Raw genomic sequence first — 22,863 nt, 5'->3', positions numbered from 1 at the left:
ATTAATTAATGGGCAGATGAGAAGTAGAATTTCCTGACATACACATCAAAGCAGCAAAGGTAATCTTAACTTTAAATGGACACTAATGCTCCAGTCAAGTTGGTCAGAATATAACTTTCTTCATTATAGAGTTCATAAAGAAACAGCTCCTAATGAGCGCCCTCTGAGCTGGATGTTAGAGTCAATCAAAGCCTTCAAGCTTTTAACACCTACAGTACTCTAAATGTTCTGCTGGCACCTCATAAAGGTAGTGGCACCCATCTAGCCTTTATCTAGGCCACCAGATCCACAGCTAGACCCATCTGGCCCTGCTATCTCCTCTTTCTGTCGCAGCACATAAACACATGCACGTGTGGGCATGCATGACATCCATCATGCACTCACACACACACCAGCTGTTGTGGATTACCAAAGAAAAAGTGCAGGTCTATTTTCTGACTTATGCCCAGTGTTTGATGGCCTTTCCCTGGATGCAACCCAAAGCAAAAGCACAGACCTGCTTATTATTATATACAATAACACTGCATGATATGATTTAGATGTACACTTGTGAGACCAAATGGAAAGAAAATGCTCTTAGAGTGAAATGACTGACAGAGAACCTTTTAGATTTAATGAAGCCACAGAATAGAATGGATAGAATAGATGTATGTTAAATACAAAAAGCATATTATAGGTGTGTAGAGCTAAACAATACATTATGCCATGTGCTTTCTTTTCTTATCTAATCAAGCCTTGAAGTGACCACTGAGGAAATAGTGTCTTCTTTTACTCAAGATGTCCGTGCTTCTGAAAAAAAACGAAAATCTGTCTGCCCTTGCCATCATCTATCTCAACTTCCCTCCAAACATTGATCTTAAGCGCTGACCCCCCAATTCTTCCCACAAGTCAGCCTCAGCTTAATCTTCATTATTCTCTCTAATGCCCCAGACCCTTTTCTCTCTTTATGTGTCAGCCTCATTTTTACTAACCCTTCCAGCCTTTGCCAGTCCATGACATGCTTATTTTACATACACACACAAATATGTATACACAGATCGGACACAACTTTAAGTACACCTTTGCAATCTAATGCAATTGAATACATGGCTCTACTATGAATGACTCAAAGTGCGTAGTGGAGTCGTACTGAAGTCCATTATAAGAAGAGATAGGTTTTAATGTTTTGGCCATCTCATTCATTTTAAATGGGATGGCATGGTTGTTGTGTGTGTGTGTATATATATATATATATATATATATATATATATATATATATATTCTCTGCAAATTTTGCAAATTTAGAGGGGGTGCAGCCCTTTTGTAAAACAGACAGTTTAGGAGTAACAACATGCAAAATAGTCACTTGGGTACCCAGCTTTAAAGCTTACGTTACCATAAGGGGGATAGGGTGAAACTATTAGACTGAAGCAACCTCACCAATTGCTTTCCCACAACTGCATAAAATATTCCATCATATCCCTAAAGCATCCCTGACTCCAGCTGGGATCAAAGAGTATACTTGATGAGTGAGAGGGGAGTGCATGTTGGTGCATACAACAGCAGTGTCTCACTTGCACACAGCCATTCACTCTCTTCCATTAATAGCCGTGTTGGAAAAATACATGATATGGTTTGGTGTTTCGTAAGAATACGTACATAACAGGAGAAGCCACACGGGAGTATAAAAAGCTACTGCAGGAGACTGTCACTCCCACTGGCATTAAGATGATGACAATTTATGTTGATGTTATTACTCATGTATGTTTTTGCACAGAAGCTCTGCTAATAGCTGCCTGCATTGACATGCCACTTTAAACGTGTCATTATAGGCACGACAGTAAACAGCATAACCTTATCTGTTTACAAGACCCAATATACATCATTTTGCAGCACACTCACTATTCAAAAGATCAAAACGGATTTCGCATAGTGCTGTAGTAGTATTCCTTTCAGGCTGTCTGTGACAGGTGTTTTATAGGGAGGAGCACTGTTGTTGTGGATGTCCTATCAATGATTCAATGCAGCACATCAGATGGAAAAGAAAGAGAGGAAGATGTCTCTGCCTGGATGTTCAGGGGGGAACTTTCAATATATAATTCACAGAGTTGTCTGACAGGTTGGGTGTGAATGTGATGGATGCTCTGTCAGTCTAGTGAAGATTCAATGTTCTTGGATCTTTAAGGCCACTCTGAGCATGAACTACACTGCCTAATGTCCTTTTATGATCTTTTCATCCTTACACTGCTGAAGAACTGCAGTACTTCACACACACACACACACACACATTTACACAAAGATAATTACCAATAGGTCCCTACATTTAACTCGGAAGCACAGCAGGTTATTTACAGTAAGTCTCCACTTAACCTGCTCAATTAACTTGCCATATGTAATAAAAGCATCTGGTGCACTTAAATCCACAGCTAAAATACCATTTATTAAAGGCTAGTATGGAGACTGATGAAGGTATTTCTTCTACACTGATGATGAATATGTATAATAACAGCTATACTTAGTTCCACTGACTACATACTATACTCCTGCAGCCTTTTGGGTCGCTACCAGCCAAAAGAAAATGCTGCTTGATGTAGTGAAATGTCCACCATCTTTTTTCACAAAAGCAAAAGCGAGCCTGTGTCTGTGTATGTTAATCAGCAAGCTCGGGCAACAAATCCATAGAACAGAGCCATGTAAGATGGCAGATTTAGGGAATATGAAACACACTGTGGAGTGAGTGCTAGGCAAGGGCTTTTGTCTTGTTATCTTCGGGAGTGAGTTGACATTATCCTCATGGATAAGGTTTTACCATGCATGGATTACCACATGAGACAAGCTGTGCACGCCCCCAGGAAAAAACATGAGAGGACCATAGTCGATCCCCGTCTCCATTTCCCTCTCCACTCAGGCTTCCTCTCTCTCTATTCATCAATGCCATGCTCAGCACACCTGGGGCTTCTGACAGAGTTTGAAAATAATACCATCTGCATTAGGGGGAATTAGACACTCTTTGAGTTTATATTGAATAACCTGAAACAAACATATACACATGCATTAAAAATGTATATAGGATGTTTAATTTTTGAATACAGGTTAAATCTACATTTCAATACATGTTTTATTAATAACAATGCAGATTATTTTGATTAAAAGGGACACAATCTATCAGCAGCTGAAAATGAGGTAGAGAGCATTAAAGAAACATTAATAAGGAGATTAGAAGAAAACAAACTAAATCTGAAATCTTACAAACTGTAGCTGAAATGCCCTGCCCCATATGTCCATGAATAGGAAACAATATTCCACAGTTTCGGGAGTTAAAAAAAAAAAAAAAAAAAAAAAAAAATAGCAATATACTTGTCCTGGGTCTCACTGGTTGACAGTGGACAAACTCAGTGTCTGCCATGTAGGCTGAACCTGAGCCACTTAAAGCTGTATGTACAACCAGAAGTACTTTAATGTTAGGACCTAATGATACAGGGAGCCAGTGTGCACTGATGACACTATTACAGTGTCTCAGATCAGGCTTTTAACCTAATAAAAACTTTAATACCTTGATGAATCCTTTTAACCGCAAACTTTCATAGTATTATTGTTATAAATGTGAAAAATGGAAAGCTAAAGAACTTAAGACCTCACTGTCTTTGTCGGTGTCTGGAACAATCCCATTTTTAAGGGACAGATTTGATTTCAGGACATTGTGTGAGACACTGTTGAAGTCACGCTTAAACAATCTGTTGGGAAGACAGCATAGTGGATGTACTTCCTAATTTGAGCCTGGAAGAGGTCTGAGGTAGTAAGATTGTATTCACAAATGTCTATTGAAACAGAGAGTGCAGAGGGTAGCACTTTAATTAAACTGTATTAGAAAAATTTGCTAAATCCACTTGTGCATTAAAGGTTTTACATGAAATAACAGATGTATTGATAATCAATTGGTAATCCCATTTACACCGGCTGTAAGGTGCATAAATATGTGAATGAAATATGTGAATGGAAATGATTATGTAATGCAGTCAGCTGTGACGGAAATCAGTGAATAAGGATGCTAGATGTATGCAGCGAGAGTTACGTTTCAGAATAGTATAAAGAATTTCTTAGGCTAAAATAATGAAACAGTGTTGGTTACTTGTCATAATTTCCTTGGGAATTATTTGGAGGAAGCAGTGACAGTAGCTAGTTTGAAATGATGAATGATGCTCTTATCTCTTCTGGTACACTCCTAAGATAAGAGCTCTCATTGGCTGGTATTCGTTTTGTCAGAGATGGGAGGTGAATGAAAGAACACACAATGAAGAACTGAGAGCAAGGAGAGGGGAAAGAGGGTGGCTTGCACTAGAGGACATGAGGATGAGAATAAAAAAGAACAAACTAAGTATAGAGGCATGAATGATAGTGGGAGGCAAGAGGGAGCGAGAGGTGACCTCCATCTCCACCTCCACCTCCACATGCCACAATAAGCCTCTCCATCGCAACCAGGGCACCATGGCACATTTCCCGTCACTGGGGGTGGCAGCAGGCCACACATTGCAGTGAATCAATCCGACTGCTGCAACCTCCGCAATCCACACTTTCCTGCAGGCTCGTCATGTACCCAGATGCTATGTGCAAAGCAGGGCGAGTGAGAAATCATGCTCCATTGCGGCGCCTACCTAAGTTTGAAGTTGTGACTTAAATATCACTCCACACGGCAATAATTGAGATTACATAGAGAAGTTTGGAGGAATGGATGCAACACAATCTAAATTACACTTCACAGCTGGAGGCCTATTTTCATGGTAACAAGTCTGAAACTAAAAATGTGCCAGGCAGTGTTTGAAATTATTTTGCCTGAAATGAAATTTGAACGTAATTTGACAAGACTTAAAAGCATAATACATAAAATAAAATTTTATTGTGTTCCTTTATAAGCTCAATCTAGTGTTTTAAAATTTTGCTTTAAGGACCTTGTAGACTATAAATATGTTTTTATAATGGTTTCTAAAGAGTTTATGTAGCCACTCCAGCTGTTCTCCCAAAATGGAGGACTATATATCCAACTCAATAGCACAGAATTCAAGCTCCATAACTCCTACATCACACAGGGAGTTGTAGTTGTGTTGATACTTATAGTCCATTGCACCAAAAATTGGCTGTTATTAGATTCATTGCATCCCACCAAAACCTGCCTGAAAGCCAAACACCCCACTACCCCCATTTTCAAGCCCTCCATCCTCATCTTCTTCCTTTCCACGTTATTCGTTTGCAAATTGATAACGGAACCAGAGTCCCCGCAGGGTCTGTAATTCAATATTGGGATCTAACAGTCTCAGATCAGATATGATGGACTCTAATCCTCTCTGCACTGCCACAGCCACATGCACTACTATATCTCAGTGCCCCTTGAGCTTCTGCAAGTTACTGTGTCCTCTGCACATGAATGAATGAATGGGTGAATAAGTGAATGAATGACTGGGGTTTTGTGGATTAGGAGAAGACCTATGCTGAGTACCCATTCCTAAGAAGTAAAAAAAAAAAAAGCACTCAAGCAGACTTGTGGGTAAGTAGGCATGACAGCGTGTGATGAAAATGAGGGAATTTGTAAGCACTTCCCCAGTGCACGTGCGCACACACACACACACACACACACACACACACACACCACCGCTAAAACCACCACCACTAAAACCACTCTTTAAAATTGTTCTCCACTCTCCATTTCTTCTCAGTTTGAAAAGATACGAGGGGGAGTCATGTTCAGAGACAATAATGATCCCACTGTTTGCTTTCAGTAAGGGCTATTCCTTTGGTTAGGCAAAAAAAAAAAAACACCTTTATTTCTCTGTTGATGCATTAGGAACTATTAACTCTGTGGGTGGGGGCTTTTTGCAGCATTTATGAAAAGGGATGAGCTAAACAAAAAATCAATGTGAAGCCAAAGGTTTCACTAATTTTGTATCCAGGGACTTTTAAAATATGAAAGGTCACTTATGACTATTGGTACCTTTCATACTGAAAAGCAGCCTGCAGAGGCCAACTCCACATACACTAAAATCCTACACCGTGTTCCTGCCATTAGACCACTGAGCATGGGACTTCTCAAGCACTTTATGAAAAGGAAGCTTAATCAATAATTCACACTTCCGACAACACACATTCCATATGTTTCTCTTTCCATACATTAATATTTCAGCCAGTACCCCTGTGCCCTACCTGGTCTTCTCTCTGCCATCTCCCAGTGGATATTTTGCCTACATTAATCACACAGTGACATTAAGAAGCCCTAAAATGGCCCCTTTCAGTACTTACAGTAAGCACACTTTTTACTCTGACAGTGTAGGAGTCCCCTGGCTGCTGCCTGAGAGTCAAATGTCACTTAAAAGCATCAGATTAACAGCACAAGATATCAGTTACAGCAACAACGCATAGTTAGTTTTACTGGTAGGGCTGCAATTGCATATATGGATTGTAATGGACACCTATTGTGTAATTATAGACAGAACTAGTTGGAACTATGAAAAACCTTGAATTGTAAATATGAACCATAATTTTTCTTGAATTTTGACTGAAGAAGCCTTTTAACTGAGAGATGAAACATCCAAGCTAATGCAGTTGTCTTCCACGTGCCACCTACAGAAATAGAAACTTTGCAATAACAATGACCTGGATGACTGAGCAATAATGGAAATAGGGAGGAAGAACCCCAACTCCCAAGCTAAATTCCCACAGGGAGAACTCGGGCCAACAGCCAACAAGCTTTCTGTGCTTAGCATTAAAAGGTTTAAGTTTAGGGTTAGGCCACTAGTTGTGATTAAGGTTTTTCCAATGTCGTTCAGTTAGTAAGGCAGCTGTTCATGGACCACAGGAGCAGTGGTTCATATGCTGGTCTCTCCTGGTTACACCTTAAAGGAGACCCGTCAAACTCAATTGCACAGGGGGCCAAAACTCAAAGCACACCTTAGGTTGCGGCCGAACAGGATAAACATTTATTGAACACGCTAAAGCTAAATGTTTTTTTAACATAAATATGAATAAAAACAGGCAGGAATATCATTCCAGAATAAATACACTTAAACTTTATATAACTTAAAATACCTTGCTCTCCATCAAAATATCCCTTGTCAAAATTAAAAGTTAAAACTATGAACATGCCGCAAAAAATATGCTTTTCCGCAAAAGTAAAAGTAACAAATCAAAACATTCAGTTTTCTTTGCTTTTGTGCCAACTGACAAATTTCCTTGCATAGCTCAAAAATTCTATTGAGAACTTTTCCTCGACTCAGTCAACGCACCTCTGTATGATAAGGAATGTCGTCAAACTCGGAGTCTATTTCTCGCATAAAAGACTGAAATTGTGATTTAACAAGATTTAACTGTGATGGGGCAGTGATTTAAACCTTTAGCTCGGATAAAGTTTACGGTTTGCGTTACAATGCTCATTAAATGTTACATTTTTAACACTTTACCACACAGCGTTTCCTGATGTATGATGCGGGGACATGCTGTCAACTCACCAGTACAGTTCTCCTCTTCCATCTTTACCCGCATCCTCCCCACTAGCCCACTTTTTTCACCGCACATCGCAGGTGCTCCAGCTGTTGTAAGTGCAATAAGTTTGTCCCAGGGCAGTTTCATGTCGGTTACAATTTGACATCAGTTTTCAAAAATGTCTTTTCCTGTCGTTGTACCGTGCTTCGATTTAATGTCTAATATTTCCTCTGTAACGCAGAAATTGGAGTCCACTCCACGGATGAAGATGGCTACCTGTGCAGTGAACTTTCATCTACAATAAGAGAGTATGCAATAAAGTCTTTGCTTCTTTCTGTGTTCTTAAATCAGTGGCCATCTCACAAACCCGATCAGCAACCTTATTTCTACTCAGGCTTACATTTGCCAACATCTGATTTTTGTCTGGACACAAGACGCCGCACACCTTCATCATGCAGCTCTTCAGAAACTCTCCCTCCGTAAATGGCCGGGCTGAATTGTCTCTCTCTTCTGCCACAATAAAGTTCGTTTTCACAGCAGCTTCACTTTGGTAAAAAAAAAAAAAACGTCTGCTGATATGTCAGATTCTTCTTTAACTCTTCTAACTTTTTGTAGTTTCTGCTCTGCATTCAGGTTTTTCAGCTTATCCTTACGTTTGGTCTCGAAGTGCCATCTTAGATTCAATTCCTTAATTACAGCCACATTAGCTCCACAAATAAGACACACGGGTTTACCTGCAATGTCAATAAACATATACTCAGTCTCCCATCGGTTTTGAAAGGCTCTATTTTCGGAATCAACTTTTCTTTTCGCCATTGTTAGGGTCTAGCTTTGACTTTGAGGGTTGTATACAGCTACAGACGCTTGACTTAATTGACGCCGGAATGTTACCGGGTAACCTATTGTTCTGCAAGGCAGATGTCGCGCTGCATTATGGGATCTGTAGTTTTTGTGTTATCAGCACTTCATATCGCCGGGACATTAATAACAATAATAATAGATCTATATAAAATTATCTCGCGGGCTGGACATAATTGTACGACATAATTGTCACTACGTTTGACACATATGCCTTAAAGTGTCTTTGGGCAAGACACTGAACCCCAATTTGCTCCCAGTGGGTCTTGTGAGCACCTTGCATGGCAGCCACTGTCATCCTGAATGAGTGAAAGAGAAGCAAAATTGCAAAGAGCTTCGGATAAAAGCAGTATATAAGCAGACCATTTACCATTTACTCACTGAAGGAGGTGGAATAGCTACACTACCCAAGAGGTGTTGTTTAAGGGGCTTAACTCAAGTACCGAACATCCTCTGTCTAAGGAAGAACGGCCTGCAGCAAGCAGCTAAAGGCTGCAGCTTTGCATTGTCAGTCCATTACTGTACTATTAGGCCAGCATGATACTTATTGCAGTATTGACGGCAGTTCCTGTCAACGGCATGTTGATTTTCTGTAGCGTGCACTCCATAGCATTATGTATCATGGTTTGGGGCTGCAACTTTTCTTCCCAGTTAAACTAAATATTCTTATATCAGTTAATCATTTTATATATAAATGCACAGTGTAATTTCCTCATAGCTCAAGTTCACATACTCACATAGTTTTACTCAACCAACAGTCCAGAACCTTTCATTCATTTGTGGGTGTACTTGAAATTAAAAAAATATATATCAAATCCTTACATTTGATTGATTAAAAATAGTTTTAGATCAACTTCCTGATGATCAACTAATGAATTCCACTTTAACAAAGTTAGTGTAATGCAGACTTTCTTCACTGGTATCACCTGTCATAAGAAGTATGTGTAATGCACAATATCATATAATACAGTGGAAACCTTTGGTGATTTACATGCTCTGCTGATTCAGTTCTGTATAGGATACATCATGCAGACACTTTAGTGATAAGGCTGAGGAGACATACTTAAAAAAACTCAACTGTGGATAATGCCTATGGGCAATCTGCATAAAAATGAGAAATAATAATAGAACGGTAGAATGGTGGCCTGAGATATGTAAAATATCCAACCAAGACCCATTCACTCAACAGTGATATATATTTGCCTTACTTTGCAGCTGGATCCTAACTTCTGGAGCATGCTCTCATGGTTTGTGACAGTCCTCACCACGCTAAATAATTTTTTTCTTTTGTATCCAGTTCTCTAGTTCTGTCCTTCTGTCTTCTCTCTATTAGTCTCTCTCTCTCTCTCTCTCTCTCTCTCTTGCTCTCTCTCTCGCTCTCTCTCTTTCTCTCTCACAGCCATCTTTACTCAAGGCTCTCTCCCTCCCTCTTCCTTATTGATTCTGCAAGGTTCAGTGGGTAGAGCATGGCACTAGCAATGGAAAGGGCATGGGATCAATTCCCACAAAATTTCAGGCATTCACTGGGCTGTCACTCTAGTATAATTTGTCTGCAGGGTTACCCCACTGAATACACTGATGTATTCTGCTTTGTAATTGGTGCCCATCATTGTCAAGTGTCTTTGCTAGCTAGATGTTCAGGGCCAGCACCGCAGGATGCTGCACAGTGTTCAAAGTACATGAATTCCTTATTTACTATGTCTGATAACCCTGAACTATGCCACTATAATACAAAGGGACACGTGTTTTATCAGAAATGTGTCTAGTTAATTAAAAAAAGTACCAATACTTTTTGTTTTGTATTGCATATGTAATATTGTGCGCAATAAATACCCTAATGTCAAAAGAATTACTGGATGAACTGTTCACAGTATCTTTGTAATTCATACAAATATTTTCAAACACCTAAATTGAAATTAAATAAAAATACAGACAGATGATTTCACATCTGTATTGCACCATAACGTTATTTTTATGTGGCTTACGACAAGGGTGTGTAATAACTCTTGAGTAGTCAAAATCGCATGATAAGTCCAAAAAGACAAGTCTAGGGTAAAATATTGCTTAATTACTTTGAAAAAAGTGAAAAAAAAAATCCCAGGCATAAAAGCTTTGCCCTCAGATAGAAATGTATCAGTAAATTGGTGCAGCTGCATACACATACTGCAGAGGCACCCCGGCTTGGGCCAGCCTCAACGAACAAGCAGAGCGTGTCTCGGGAGAGACAGAGGGGCCTCAGAGGCAGCCTGGCAAATCTGAACCTGACCTCCCTGGAGAGAAAAACAGAGAGGCAAACTGGATTTATATCTTTGTTTTTAATCCCCCTTACACGCTCCACTGGTCCTACAGTAGTTCTTTGTGCTAGCTTCATGTATAGTCAGGAAATTAAAAAAAGATACAGGGGCTTGCATGTTCATTTCTGTTCTTGTTTGTGTAACATGAGAGAAAATGCTTGTGTATGCTGCTCTCCTATGCATCTCTATCTGAAAAAACAAAATTTGTTGTGGCACAATAACTGTCTGGCTTTTGAATTCATAATTGTACACTAGCCTGTAATTCAAATTGCAATGCCAATCTTTTTTTTTTCACTTGCCAGCATTCAGGTTAACAATGGAATCTTTAAAAACTATTCTGTTTTATGTATTTTGCCCTCACCAGTCACTGTGACCAATTTTTCCATCTGTTTAACATCATTTTCGGGCAACGCCAAATCTGCATAAGCAGTGACTATGACAAATCTTCTTGCTACTGTATTTCTCTTGGTGTTAATCATTTTATAACATGATGAAACCTCAGGAATTCTGTTCATTATAAGCCACAAAGAAAAACGTCTAAACCTGCAGTTTCACTATGTTGGACTAGCTGTGAGCACTAAAGCCTCCTGATTCATTTCCTGAAGTGCCAAAGGAGTCAACTGATAAATTAAACCCACGGGGAGAACAGCAAAAACACTTTTTCATCTTGTTTTTTAATGCCTTTAGTGCACAGCTGTTCTGATTTAATAGCTGTTGTTTCAGTCGGTTGATTTACAGCCTTCCAGCCTTGGAAGCTGTGTCACTTTCCTTTTATTCAGTTACATGATGTTCCCAAAACATCCTACCTATAAAGGCACTGACTGACTCAGCAGTTGGGGAAACAGCCATTGATTCCACGGAAGTTGGATTGCTTGACAAACATTTAAATATGGAATGTGGAATCAGCCTAGTGAGATGTGCAGGGAATTACAATCACACTTCACTAAGAAGATTTCTTGCACCCGAAAAGAGAGACAATTGGGCTTTGAGCCAACACAGCGTCCCATGGTCTCCCAACAGGCATTCATTGTGCACTGCTTCGTCCCATACTTCTGAGCCAACAGGGCTTGTATGTAGAGAGTGGAGTCGGGTACATAATAGCTTCAAATACAGAAAGCCAGATGATAGATTCACGAGTATGGGCACACACATGCCACATCCTTGTCTCTGCATTCACAAGCATGCCAATTTTTCTCTGTGGGCCCATATGCTAGTGAATGTGAGCTTAAGAGCTAATGTATAAAAGAAGATAAAAAGCACAAAGGCAAAGCAAAAAATAGATGGAGCAACACAATGGGGCAAACACAATAACCATGGGGAAAGAGGGAGAGTGGGGAGAGAGAGAGGAAAAAAGAAGACAAAAGCAATAGGTAAAATATGTCATTGCCCCCAATGGACAACGCTTGTCTTTCTTCCAGGACATAGAGATTCATTAAGATCTTCTCCAAGGAGCAGGAGCAATATCAGTGAATACAGTTGGGAATAAAATTCATAGCATTGCTTTACATGTATAGGCTCTGCAGCAAAGCTTATCCAGCATCCACCTTAACATAAAACATGAGCTCACTCGGCTGCAGGTAAAGACAAATGCACCTGAAGCCATGTTGCACAGAGCGCTTAATCATCAGCCAAGAAATTTTAAGTGTATTATTACACTTTAAGTATGCTGCATTGTTCAGCTGTACACACTGTTACAGATACAGCTTTAGAGCAGACTGCATTTCCAAAACACCAGAGTTAGTTTCATAAAAGGTTTGTTGCCCTTAAAAATACTGAGTTAGTTTTGCACAGAGATGGTGTACACAAGGGTTAGTTGAATAAATATGTACTGCACATTGGAGGTATGAATTAACCCGACATTCAGTATTTTCACACATAGCAACAGTGTCAATACAAGGAGCAGGGTTGAAAAACATCACAACAAGAAGCCATTTAACACACAGGGCAGGACTTCACCTGTAAGAAAAAGCAATGAATGTGGATGTGGTACAGAGTGAACGCTAAGCATTCATTTCTAGCCATATGGTCTAATGTTTAGTTATTTCAGTGGGCTTTATTGTTTGCTAATCACTCATGAATATAGGAAGTAAGATTTAGTGAGAGTGACAAGATTTAAAAATGTTTTGCACAAGAATCTGACCTGCACATATCTGTTTGGGTGCAGTAGAGTTAACTGTGAATACTATAAGCAGTGACTTCCATTTTCTGCAGCATTAAGCATCTTTCTTCAGGTTTCATTTGGTAAAAGTATGCCATTTATATAAATGAGGAAACCTCTCGACTTTAAGAGTTTCTAATAATCCTTGAAAGATAATAAGTAACTTATCACACAAGATTTCTGTCAGAGACGTCTATTTATACGTAAAACAACACTTTTATTCACTCATCAATGAAAGTGTCTCATTCATGCACAGATGCTGGGCTACAAAAATAGGCTGCATTTGAATGAAACCCTCATCAAAATAATTTTACTATGAGAATAAACCAATTTAAATAAAATGAAAAAACATTGGATCAGTAAAATGTCAACTGAAAAAGCCACATCTTGTCAGCTCTCGGTACATTAGACACTAAAAATATCATGACACAATGTCTTGATATATATATATATATATATATATATATATATATATATATATATCATGTACACAGACGGTTACATAGAGGAAATGAGGCCTGTAGTATCAATCCTGACAATCTCTGCAAAATGGGAATTTTCCTATTAAGGTTTGAACGGCAATTTTGAAACAAAATCCCCTTTCTGAATAGCTACATGCTATAAAGACAGTCAAAACTAACTAGAAGTCTAACTGTACTGCTAATTTCTTTCAGGATATTACTAGTCCTTTACAAGAAGCAGCAGATGGGTACAAAACCACAAGACCTGTTACTTTCTGTGCTTACCAAGCAGCTTTTTTGCCATGGTAACAATTTTAGCAAATACAAAATGGACTGATTATTTAACATTCGTGGTTCAAATGGCTTAAGGAAATGTTGCAGAATCATTTTTTAAAGATTTATTTAAATTTGAAAACCTACGATTTCCTAAAAATGGCCATAATTGTTTAAATGCTCAGTGAGCATAGCAGAGTGGTGTCTGACAGATATTTAATAAATGCAGGGATAAGGATTCCACAAGTGGGCCAAAATGTCAGCCCACTTTGCTTGATGTCACAATGTAGGCTGGAAATTTATCAAAAGCCTCCAGTGAAAATTACGTGTTTGTCTAGAAGCTTTTATTAACTAAGGGCAGCTTTACTATGCATGCTTCAGCTTTGGAAAGCAGTGGTCTTTTATAACATACAGTATAAACAGATGCTTCCTGATGTTCACACAGGGGGGCTGCCAGGTTTGGCAGCTTTCAGCTGTTTGGCAGCTCTTTGTCGTGTGACGTAATTGACTCTGGAGCAGTGGATTATGCAGCAGGAAGAGTCTGAGGACTGATTATAGGCATCACTATACTCCTGTCACCACTGAAGTCCATTGTTGCTCGCTGAATTGAAGCTGACCACAGCCAATGTTCCCGACAATGGGAAAACTACAAACTCTACATTCGGTTTAATATCCAACATCCGAAAATATTTTTGCCCTGAGGTAAAGATGAGGACAATAATGTCACTTGATCACAATATGCCTGTGGGATCGATGCCACGGACGCGTCCAACTGATAAATGAGAGGACAATGTGTAGTCAACCGGAACCGCTGTCCAAACACATGATCCACACCAAGAATGTGCAGCAAGGTTTCAATTTCCACATTAACATTTCGTCACTGCTGGAACACTGTGCTGAATAAAGAACAGCAAACCAACTGCTTCAAATTTTTCTTCTATGGTACTGAAATTCCATTTAGTGCAGATTTTTGTTATGACGTCACAGAACATGTCCACAATAGTTGTTTGTCGCTGGATCATTAGCATTTTTAAAACTTTAGGCAAGGTGAAGACAATTTTGGTTGAGCCAAACTGGAGTAAAAAAATCCAATCCAAATATCCAACAGACAGTGTTAGAAAATAGGCCATTTTAAGTTTTGGGGGGGGAAATATATATACTTTACTCAGTCAGCACTCATACACTTGCATCCTGCCCCACCCACCATCACCAGATAAAAAAAAATCTTGTGATGTTAAAAATATGTCCCTTATGAAATGAATATTCAGGAAGCCTTCCTTCTTTACACAATGCTAAATATGCAAATTCGCAGCTCCTGTTCACAGCTTTATACCCTCTATTTCCCTCAAGCCTTTCCCTCACTTAGCCCACTCCATCTGCCATCTCTCTCTACTTGCAGCTCCCACTCTTCATTCTCCTGCCTTGTTATGCTTCCCACATTCTCCTCCTTCCTTTCGCCATCCTCTCCAGCTTTCTGTTGTTTTTCAAAGTATCTTTCCCCTTTTTCTCCATTTCCTACAGAATCTATTTCCACTTGCCCTTTGCAACCTTCCCCTCATTCCTGTATTCATCTATCTTTCCATGTAAGCCATCTCTTTCCTTTCTCTGGCTGTCTCTCTCCCTGCAGTGTGCAAGCACTACCTGCGACACTCTGCTCCCAGTATCCTCTCATCTAAATGGAACGTGTGGCCTTGCTATATCTGATTCTTCCCTACAGGAGGTGAGAGCTAACCTTTCTCCCACTTTGACACCTCACCAGTTTCTGTTATTTGTTTTCATAACACAAATATGCTGTCCTTTGTCACAGCACACATCACAGAGCTTTAACATCCCAACTACAGTAGACAAGATACAATAAATGCTGCTCGATGGAGCCCTTTTTACAACAGTGTGTGAAAAAACTCCTCCGGAGGTAAGATTCATATCGGATTAAGGCACGAGTAAAGATAAAGATGAGAGGGGTGAAAATACTGAAAATATCCCCTGATATCTGTGTGTGCTAATGAATATGATTAATGTTAAGCTGCTGGAGTATCCACTTTCCTTGTGGATATAAAAGGAAATAATTTATATTCTCAGACCATGAGTCATATCATAGCACATCAGACAAAAGAGGGATACAGTTACATGTGATAACTGGTAGCTATAGTGACATACCATTACTACTGCTACAAAGGCCCAGAGAAGAGCTCTTATGAAACACTCAGCTCAAGTTTTACAGATACCCTGATAAAACTTCACTCACGCAACTCCACAAACTCAAAAAGTGGACTTACGTGTTCGGAGGCGGTGGTGTGGACGTGTGGCAGGGCCCTTGCCTGGGCGCCCATGATTCCAGCGTGATGTGGGCTTGATTGTAGCTGCCGGCTGGGAGGTGGTTGGCTGCAACTTGGCAGTCGTCTTCATAGATGCTGTGGTTGTGGTGGATGCTGTGGTGGTGATGGTAGCAGAAGTCTGGCCCTGCTTTGCATTGACAGCTCCGTTAATCCGCCCATCACCAGCTCTAGTTTCTTTTTTAACAGTGCTGCGAGGGGTGACCTCCTTACTGCTTGGTGGTGGAGTGAGTCTGGTGGCCCGAGTGGTGGAGGCAGTGACGGCAGTCCCGCTAACACGGGTGCTACCACGGTTGTGAAGGTGTGGGGCGCGGTTGCCATCTCCGTTGGCAGTGCTGCCATTGGCTGAGTGGTTTGCTGGTGGCCCCGATCGAGTTCTTGGCGCTGGGGCGGTACCATCCGCAGCTAGTTGCGTAGTAGTGGACACCACTGCTGTGGTAGAGGCAGCTGAAGTAGCAGTGGCGGTGGAAATGTCAGGCCCCTTGGGCATGGCACTGGGTTTAGAGAGAAATATTGGGTCCTGTCCAATGCTACCTTTAGGATCCACCAAATCAGTGGGGACATAGTCCTGAACAGATCCCACCACAATCCATTTAAGCAGCATGAGACTGAGTCCCAGTCCCACAAAGCCCATTACCAGGGGCACAGCACAGAGCCAAGTCTGCTGGCGAGGCCACACAGCACAGGGGCCACAGCGGAGAGGGCCTGGGGCTCGTGGAGAAGCCTGCTCAGCCCCAGGCTCCTCTAGCGTCATGGCTGCTAGAGTGCTTGCACCAGAGTGATCACTCATCCTGCTAGAGTTATTGGTCTCTTATGGTGTTCAGGAGGTCAAACAGGTGGCCAGATGATACAAGGGCATGCACTAGGAAGGGGATGTGGTGAGGAAGAAATGCTGGACATCTTAAGTACTCACACAATGCCTAGCCTATATATCTACATGCACAAACATCAAACATGAGCTAATGCACAGGCACCAGCAGACACCATCACTCACAGTCACGTACAACTAATTAAAAGCTTGCACAGTACTCATATTCATACAGGAGCAGCATAACCTACACTCCCTCTGGCGGACAACAGACCAAACACACTCATACGGAGGCACGCGGACACACACACACAGACACACATATGCACTAGAATGAACACACTTCCACACGAGTACACAGGTTATGGACAGGTGAGAGAGAGAGGCGAGGGGGCGCCTCACTGTTACTCAGCGCTAACGAAGCGATGGTAAATCCCAAGATGCTTCACTCCCTTGTTAAAAAAAAAAAAAATAGCCGACGCAAAAGAACGGAGAAGGATATCGATCCTCTGTGAGGTGAGCTTCAGACTGGAGCTGTAAATCCATGTGCGTGTGTGCGTGCGTACATCAACAACCCAGGCTGTGGCAGCACCCTTCTCCACTCTCAATTGGTAGATTATCGGGCGCATAAACTCTTCAGAATACAAACCACCGGTTGTTCCTCTGTTCCTTTAATCTTGTTGGCTTCATCTGAGTTGTTTTTACCTTTTACACATAAATTACAAGGCGCCCCTTCGTTTTTGCGCGTGTCTATTTTTTTCTTTTTTTCTTTTTTTGCGTACTTTAAGTTTGCCTGTAACAGCGCTTAGTTTTCCAAGCCGGGCCACCCCTCTGATCGCTCCGGCTGTCGGTAATCCAGTAGGAAGAGAATCGCTGAAACGAGGCAAGACGGAAAGGATCTGACGTGAGATCTGCCAATGAGATAGGGTGGTTGTTGGTGTCCTGGCTAGCGGGATAAATCCAACTGATCCGGGTCCAATCCTCACGCCGACCACCCCGAACTGATTTCCCCAAGTGACAGCTGTGGGTCTCCAGAGGTGTGTGTCCGCAGACCGTCACTGTGATGATAGATCCGATATTGGTGGGGAGGGGAAGGGAGCCTATGCGATTCGTTTACCTTCGCTGCATTCCCACAGTGGTGCAAGCAGCAGAAAGGGAGACGGAGAGAAGAGAGAGGGAGGAGGGGGAGGGAGGAGGGGGGAGGCTGCTGCTCTGAAAAAAATGATGCGGCGGCTGTTCTTGGAGGCTGCAGACTAGGGAGAGACGGAGAGAGGAAAGAGAGAGGAAGGGAGGGGGAGACTTGCCCAATCCGTTGTGAGTGATGTGGGTTTCACGGCGGCTCTCCTCCGGTTCGCCGCCGTCCTCAATACTGTAAAGTAGCGACTAGTGAGTGGCCCATCTCTCCCACGCGGACTCCACGGCTGTCTGTGCGCGCCGACTCCCTGATCAGCAAAAACAAAAGGCAGAAATGAAACGTTCTGATGGCCACAAGTCGTAAGGCAGCGGGAAGGCAAAAAGAGTGAGCATGGATGCGTGTTGGCTAAGCTCTGCAGCAGATGCAGATAGGAGGCTGGGAGAGGGAGGAGGAGGAGGAGGAGGCGGCGGCGGCAACAGCAGCAGCAGCGCACGCCACACACATACACACACGGCGTGGAGAGGAGAGAGGCGCTGCCAAAGACACACCCCAGGGAGCGGCGAGATGGAGGGAGAGAGGGGAGGAGAGGGGAGGAGGAGGAGGAGCGAGGCGCCACCCCGATGTCTTCCACCAGCGGCACACAAGAGCAAACAAACTTAACACCATGATCATAATTTGTGGGCGAGTTAGAGCACTACTTCAACTTGATACTTTACCTTTATTTTACAGTTCACGGGGGACAGTGGGGCTTTAGGCACACGGCCAAACAGGTTATATATGGGCAATAACACTTACTGATATCAGAATATGAGAGAAAAATTCACTCACTGGAAGCCAGCACGGTTAAAAATCAGCTCGTTTAGTAGGCAGGGTTGGCATTTGGTTTGTATTTATACAAAACAGAATTCTGAATAAAGACTTAAAAGATATTCTGTACTGAAGGGCCAGGCAGCAGTTTAGATAAATGATGTGCGTATAGAAAAGGGGGCACAAAGTCTGTATAAATAACATGAGGTAGATCCCAGTTAAAGCATTGGTGCTTATTAGTGTCCCATATAATTTGATAGCTACATCTCAACAATAATATTGGAAGTTTGCAAACAATGATACAATTCAATATCAGAGGGCCCTTAAAACCTGTACCGATGCATTACTGCCACCGTTTTGTACAAGCAGTAAAAAAATGCAATTCGTGCAACCAGCACCATCAGTTTTCTACTTGCACATCAAATCCCTTACATCAGACTTCCCAGTTTTCCCCCAATTAATTCCCGCTGCTGTAATTCCATTAATCAGACAAGTAGTTATTTTAAAAACACGTTGCAGTTGTTAAAGGTCTAATCAGACATTTAGCTGATGTCTTTAGATCCGACAAGTGCCTCCAATTTTCTCTCCAGGCTCTTTTGTTGCGTGTAGAAGAGGACCCAGAAGTTGACAGATGCAGAGATACTCTTTGGTTTCTTGCTCATTGTTGCTTCAAGATAAGCAGGGTGGTGGCATTATTTAAGGCTGCCATCTAAGTCTTTAGAACATGATTGATTCTTGTTGATAATGGAACTGGAGTTGTCAACACGTTCAAGAAAATCGTTTATCATTGAAAACGTGGGTGGATATAAACTGCAATAATAATCCTTGGAACTTGGTGTTTACATTGCGTGTGTCACAATGTGAGGATGAGAGAAAGTGAAGGGGAGAAGTAGGAAGGTGTAATAAAAGGGAGAATAAAACAGGTACTGTAGGAGAACGCAGAACAAGGAATATCTGCTGCATTTAAGCATCTGCAACACACAATCGCTCTCACGAAATTACAAACAACATGATTCATTACTGTGTAAACTGCTTATGGCTCATGGCACAAATTTAGATCCATCTCAAGCTCCTCGTATTCCCCAAATGACTCCAGAATTGTGCCATTCTGAATGCATTGTTTTCACAATAACAATTTGCATTACCCCGAGGTAGGTTTCTCAATTCATTTTCATAAATAATAGAAATTGACTGACACAATTGCGGCACTGTGACATCTCCATGCTTATTCATGTTTCTATATAGATCACATCTTTCATTAGCAGCTTTGCTAATGCGAAGGATGAGTTGGACTACATTGTTTACTGCTTTAGGAGTAGGGGTAATGTCCCGCTCTGAAGATGCTTTTGAACTTGACAGGCTGTCGACAGTCTTCCCCCCCAGGAATTCATTGTGCTCCTTTAGCCCTCCACAGGCATTTGAAGATTCTTTTAAAAAAGAAAATACGAGGACTTCTAGCCGAGGAATTTATTGAAGTCACTAAAATAATGGTTTCAGTGATTTTTTTTTGGGGGGGGGATGGGGGATGTAAAGTTGCTATGAGATTTACGTGAACAAAAGATCTAAAAAATCAAGGGGAATGTTCATTTATAAAGATTAACCTAACATTAATTAGTAATGTAGCCATTGAATAGCAATTTCCTTTGGGTTTTGCTAGTAGTTGTGGTGGAACAGGTAATCCAGGCACTAATAAAAGGTATAGTTCCTGGCAGGAACAGGTGCCCCTAATGACTCATATTCCTAAGTAAGCAAATTTGCTTTGCTCTCGAGGGACCCTGTAAGGTCACTAACATGGATGAATGTTTATTAAAGAGTTAAAGATAAGGTTCATCTCATTAAAATTTCACCTATCCTTGTCCCAAAGGGTTATGATCAGAAAGAGATTTCATTTAATCTTGTTCATTCCCCTGGGGATCTCCTGGTTTAAGCTGGATAGCTGCAGAAGTTTTCATTGTATCAGTATTTTTGTCTAAAACCTTTCGTGGAGGCCTCTCACGGTCTACCTTCACCTAGATCACCATGCATCTAAAGCATTAAGTGCACAAAGGTTTTCCATAAGCAATTGGTAACTTCCCTCTGCACCACTGTATTAATGCATTGAGTGTATGCAGTATTGTTTGACTGTATCTTAGCATAAATTTAGGAACATGTAAAAAAAGGTGTAGGCATGTGGTTTTCTTTTGCTCACCCTTCTTACCTGAAACATGGCAAATACCATCACTGTATCGATTATTAACCACCACATAGTTGTAAAAATCAATGTCTTCTCCAAGTGCTGGTGTCTGCATCTCCAGGGAGCTACAAGATACATCAACACAACTACCTGGATGTGTAACCTTGTGCACATCCAGGTAGAGGTAGGCAGGCACTTTTGTTGCCCCTGTGAAGTTCTTTTTGCCAGCATAGCAAATGCCAGTTGTTGCGTTCTTGGACATCATCTGGGCATATTCCTACTAGGAGTACAAACATGTTCAGCATCCCTCTAGTGCTCAAAAGACTGCTGGATAACAACTATTTCTCAAGTCAATATAGGGGAACTATTTTATTCGGTTGTTCTCCTCTAGTGGTACATCCTGATGACTTACTGCATGTTTGTGGATTTGGAAAAGGTGAACATAGTCTTTAAAATGCTCCAAATTAAGTAGGATAAATGTTTAATGGGGTTCACCAGTTCTTACCAGCATTTCAGTTGGAAGCTTAGCAATAAATGCACTTACTATGATCTCTATCTGCCACTGCTAAATGGGTTAAAATACAAAAATAACATTGACTAAAGAAACAAAATTGCGTAACAATATCAAATGGGATACAAACTAATGTTTCTCATGCCAAAGTCCCTGGGATCTCTTTTGTCTATTCTAATTTCCATCAGCAAATGCATCAGCAAATCGCATTTGCTATACCTGCTAGCTGTCGCCAATTTCCCACGTTACACTAATAATTTTATGCAAGGTGACCAACCAAATCCTGAGCACGATGATGGCTGGTAACAACAAGTAATGGCATGATACTCTGCGTGCTGTTCATTCTAGATAACTTTTTCAAAGTTGTAATGTTCCTGTCTCCTCACAATTGATATTGCATTTTTATATCACATGGGATTCCACAGGATTGCATCTCTGTGCTGGCCAACAGTTGATCTCATTCCTGGAACACCTTTTTGTTTGTTTTCTCTATGTGCCTGAGAGGGTTAATAAAGAAAAACTATATTGCATCGCCTGGCTGCATCTTATTGATCCACTTGGGAATCCCAGCTTTTGTGGGATCAGTGCACTTGCAAATGCCCTGGAGGTTGTGTTCACACAAAACTCTCCATAATACCAGATGGGTAACCTGTCAAAGCAAAACCTGGAGGTGGGGGAGCCTGCTGCAAGGTTCTTGTTAGGCAGTTTCTCCACTTATGCAGAAGAACCAGAGCAGCGCTACTAATGCTTGTGAACCAGTGAGGCAGAGTTGGAATGTGTTATCATGTACTTCAGTTTTCTGATAACATGACAACAGTAAAACACATCACAGCTGAATCCTTTGTCTCAAGCACCTTCAGACCTTAACAACATTAGGGGCTGGTGAGTGACACACGATGTAAATAGTTGAATTCCATTGTGTTACTGACACACATACATACAAATAGTTTCCTCGATGGAAAGGTGTTCAGTAAAATTTTCTGGCAAACAGTACTGGACAAGCTGTTAGACAAAATAGCCTCTTAAGCAAACATAATGATACTCAAAGTTAATAACAGGCAACTGATGCACACCTTCCTAACACAAGGACAGAGTAGGAAAGGAAGTACACACTCTGCAGTACTCTCAAGTAAAAACAGAGGCTTAGATAAGAGGAAAATAGATAAGAAAATGTCCATTCATCAAAGAGTGATTATTGAGTATCTAATAACTAACGATAGTCATTCTTAATGAATAGATAACCCACGCCCTCAAGTGCACTTTTCTGAATTATCCTAATTACATTTTGCTTTGTTAATGCATGGTTATTTTCATATAGTGAATAACAACAACCTTAACATCACTACGTTACCATAATAACAATAGTATTGCTTGGGCCAAGTTCTTCATAAAAGCATTTTTGAAAGTTAGTTTGGAGCCAGTTATCATTGGGTTTCATCAAGTGGACAATGTTACAGATGTAGCAGCAATTAAACCATCAGTCCCCTACTGGGAAACGTCACCGAATTTAGCCACGTCTACTTCATATAGGCGAGGCAGCCAAGTCATAAGCTTGAAAATGGAATCAGCTCTTCTTAGCTGTTGTTGCCAGATGCACTGGACCTCC

At 41.1% G+C, this 22,863-nt stretch overlaps 1 protein-coding gene across 2 annotated transcripts in view; it reads right to left on the bottom strand.

The window, feature by feature from the left end:
• Positions 1 to 18,302, bottom strand: part of nrg3b (neuregulin 3b) — a 174,236-nt gene extending 155,934 nt beyond the window's left edge. The window contains exon 1 of one of the 2 annotated variants that reach the window (XM_067488745.1): positions 15,767 to 18,302. In XM_067488745.1, the coding sequence (XP_067344846.1) occupies positions 15,767 to 16,613 (847 nt within the window). In that variant the 5' untranslated portion in view covers positions 16,614 to 18,302. The remainder of the gene's footprint in view (positions 1 to 15,766) is intronic. The other variant, XM_067488744.1, reaches the window with a different exon arrangement.
• Between the last annotated feature and the right edge of the window lie 4,561 nt (positions 18,303 to 22,863).

This window comes from Channa argus, chromosome 20 (assembly GCF_033026475.1).
Source record: "Channa argus isolate prfri chromosome 20, Channa argus male v1.0, whole genome shotgun sequence".
NCBI lineage: Eukaryota > Metazoa > Chordata > Actinopteri > Anabantiformes > Channidae > Channa > Channa argus.
The sequence above is the reverse complement of the archived record's forward strand: the minus strand, read 5'-3'. Positions and strand labels throughout refer to the sequence as shown.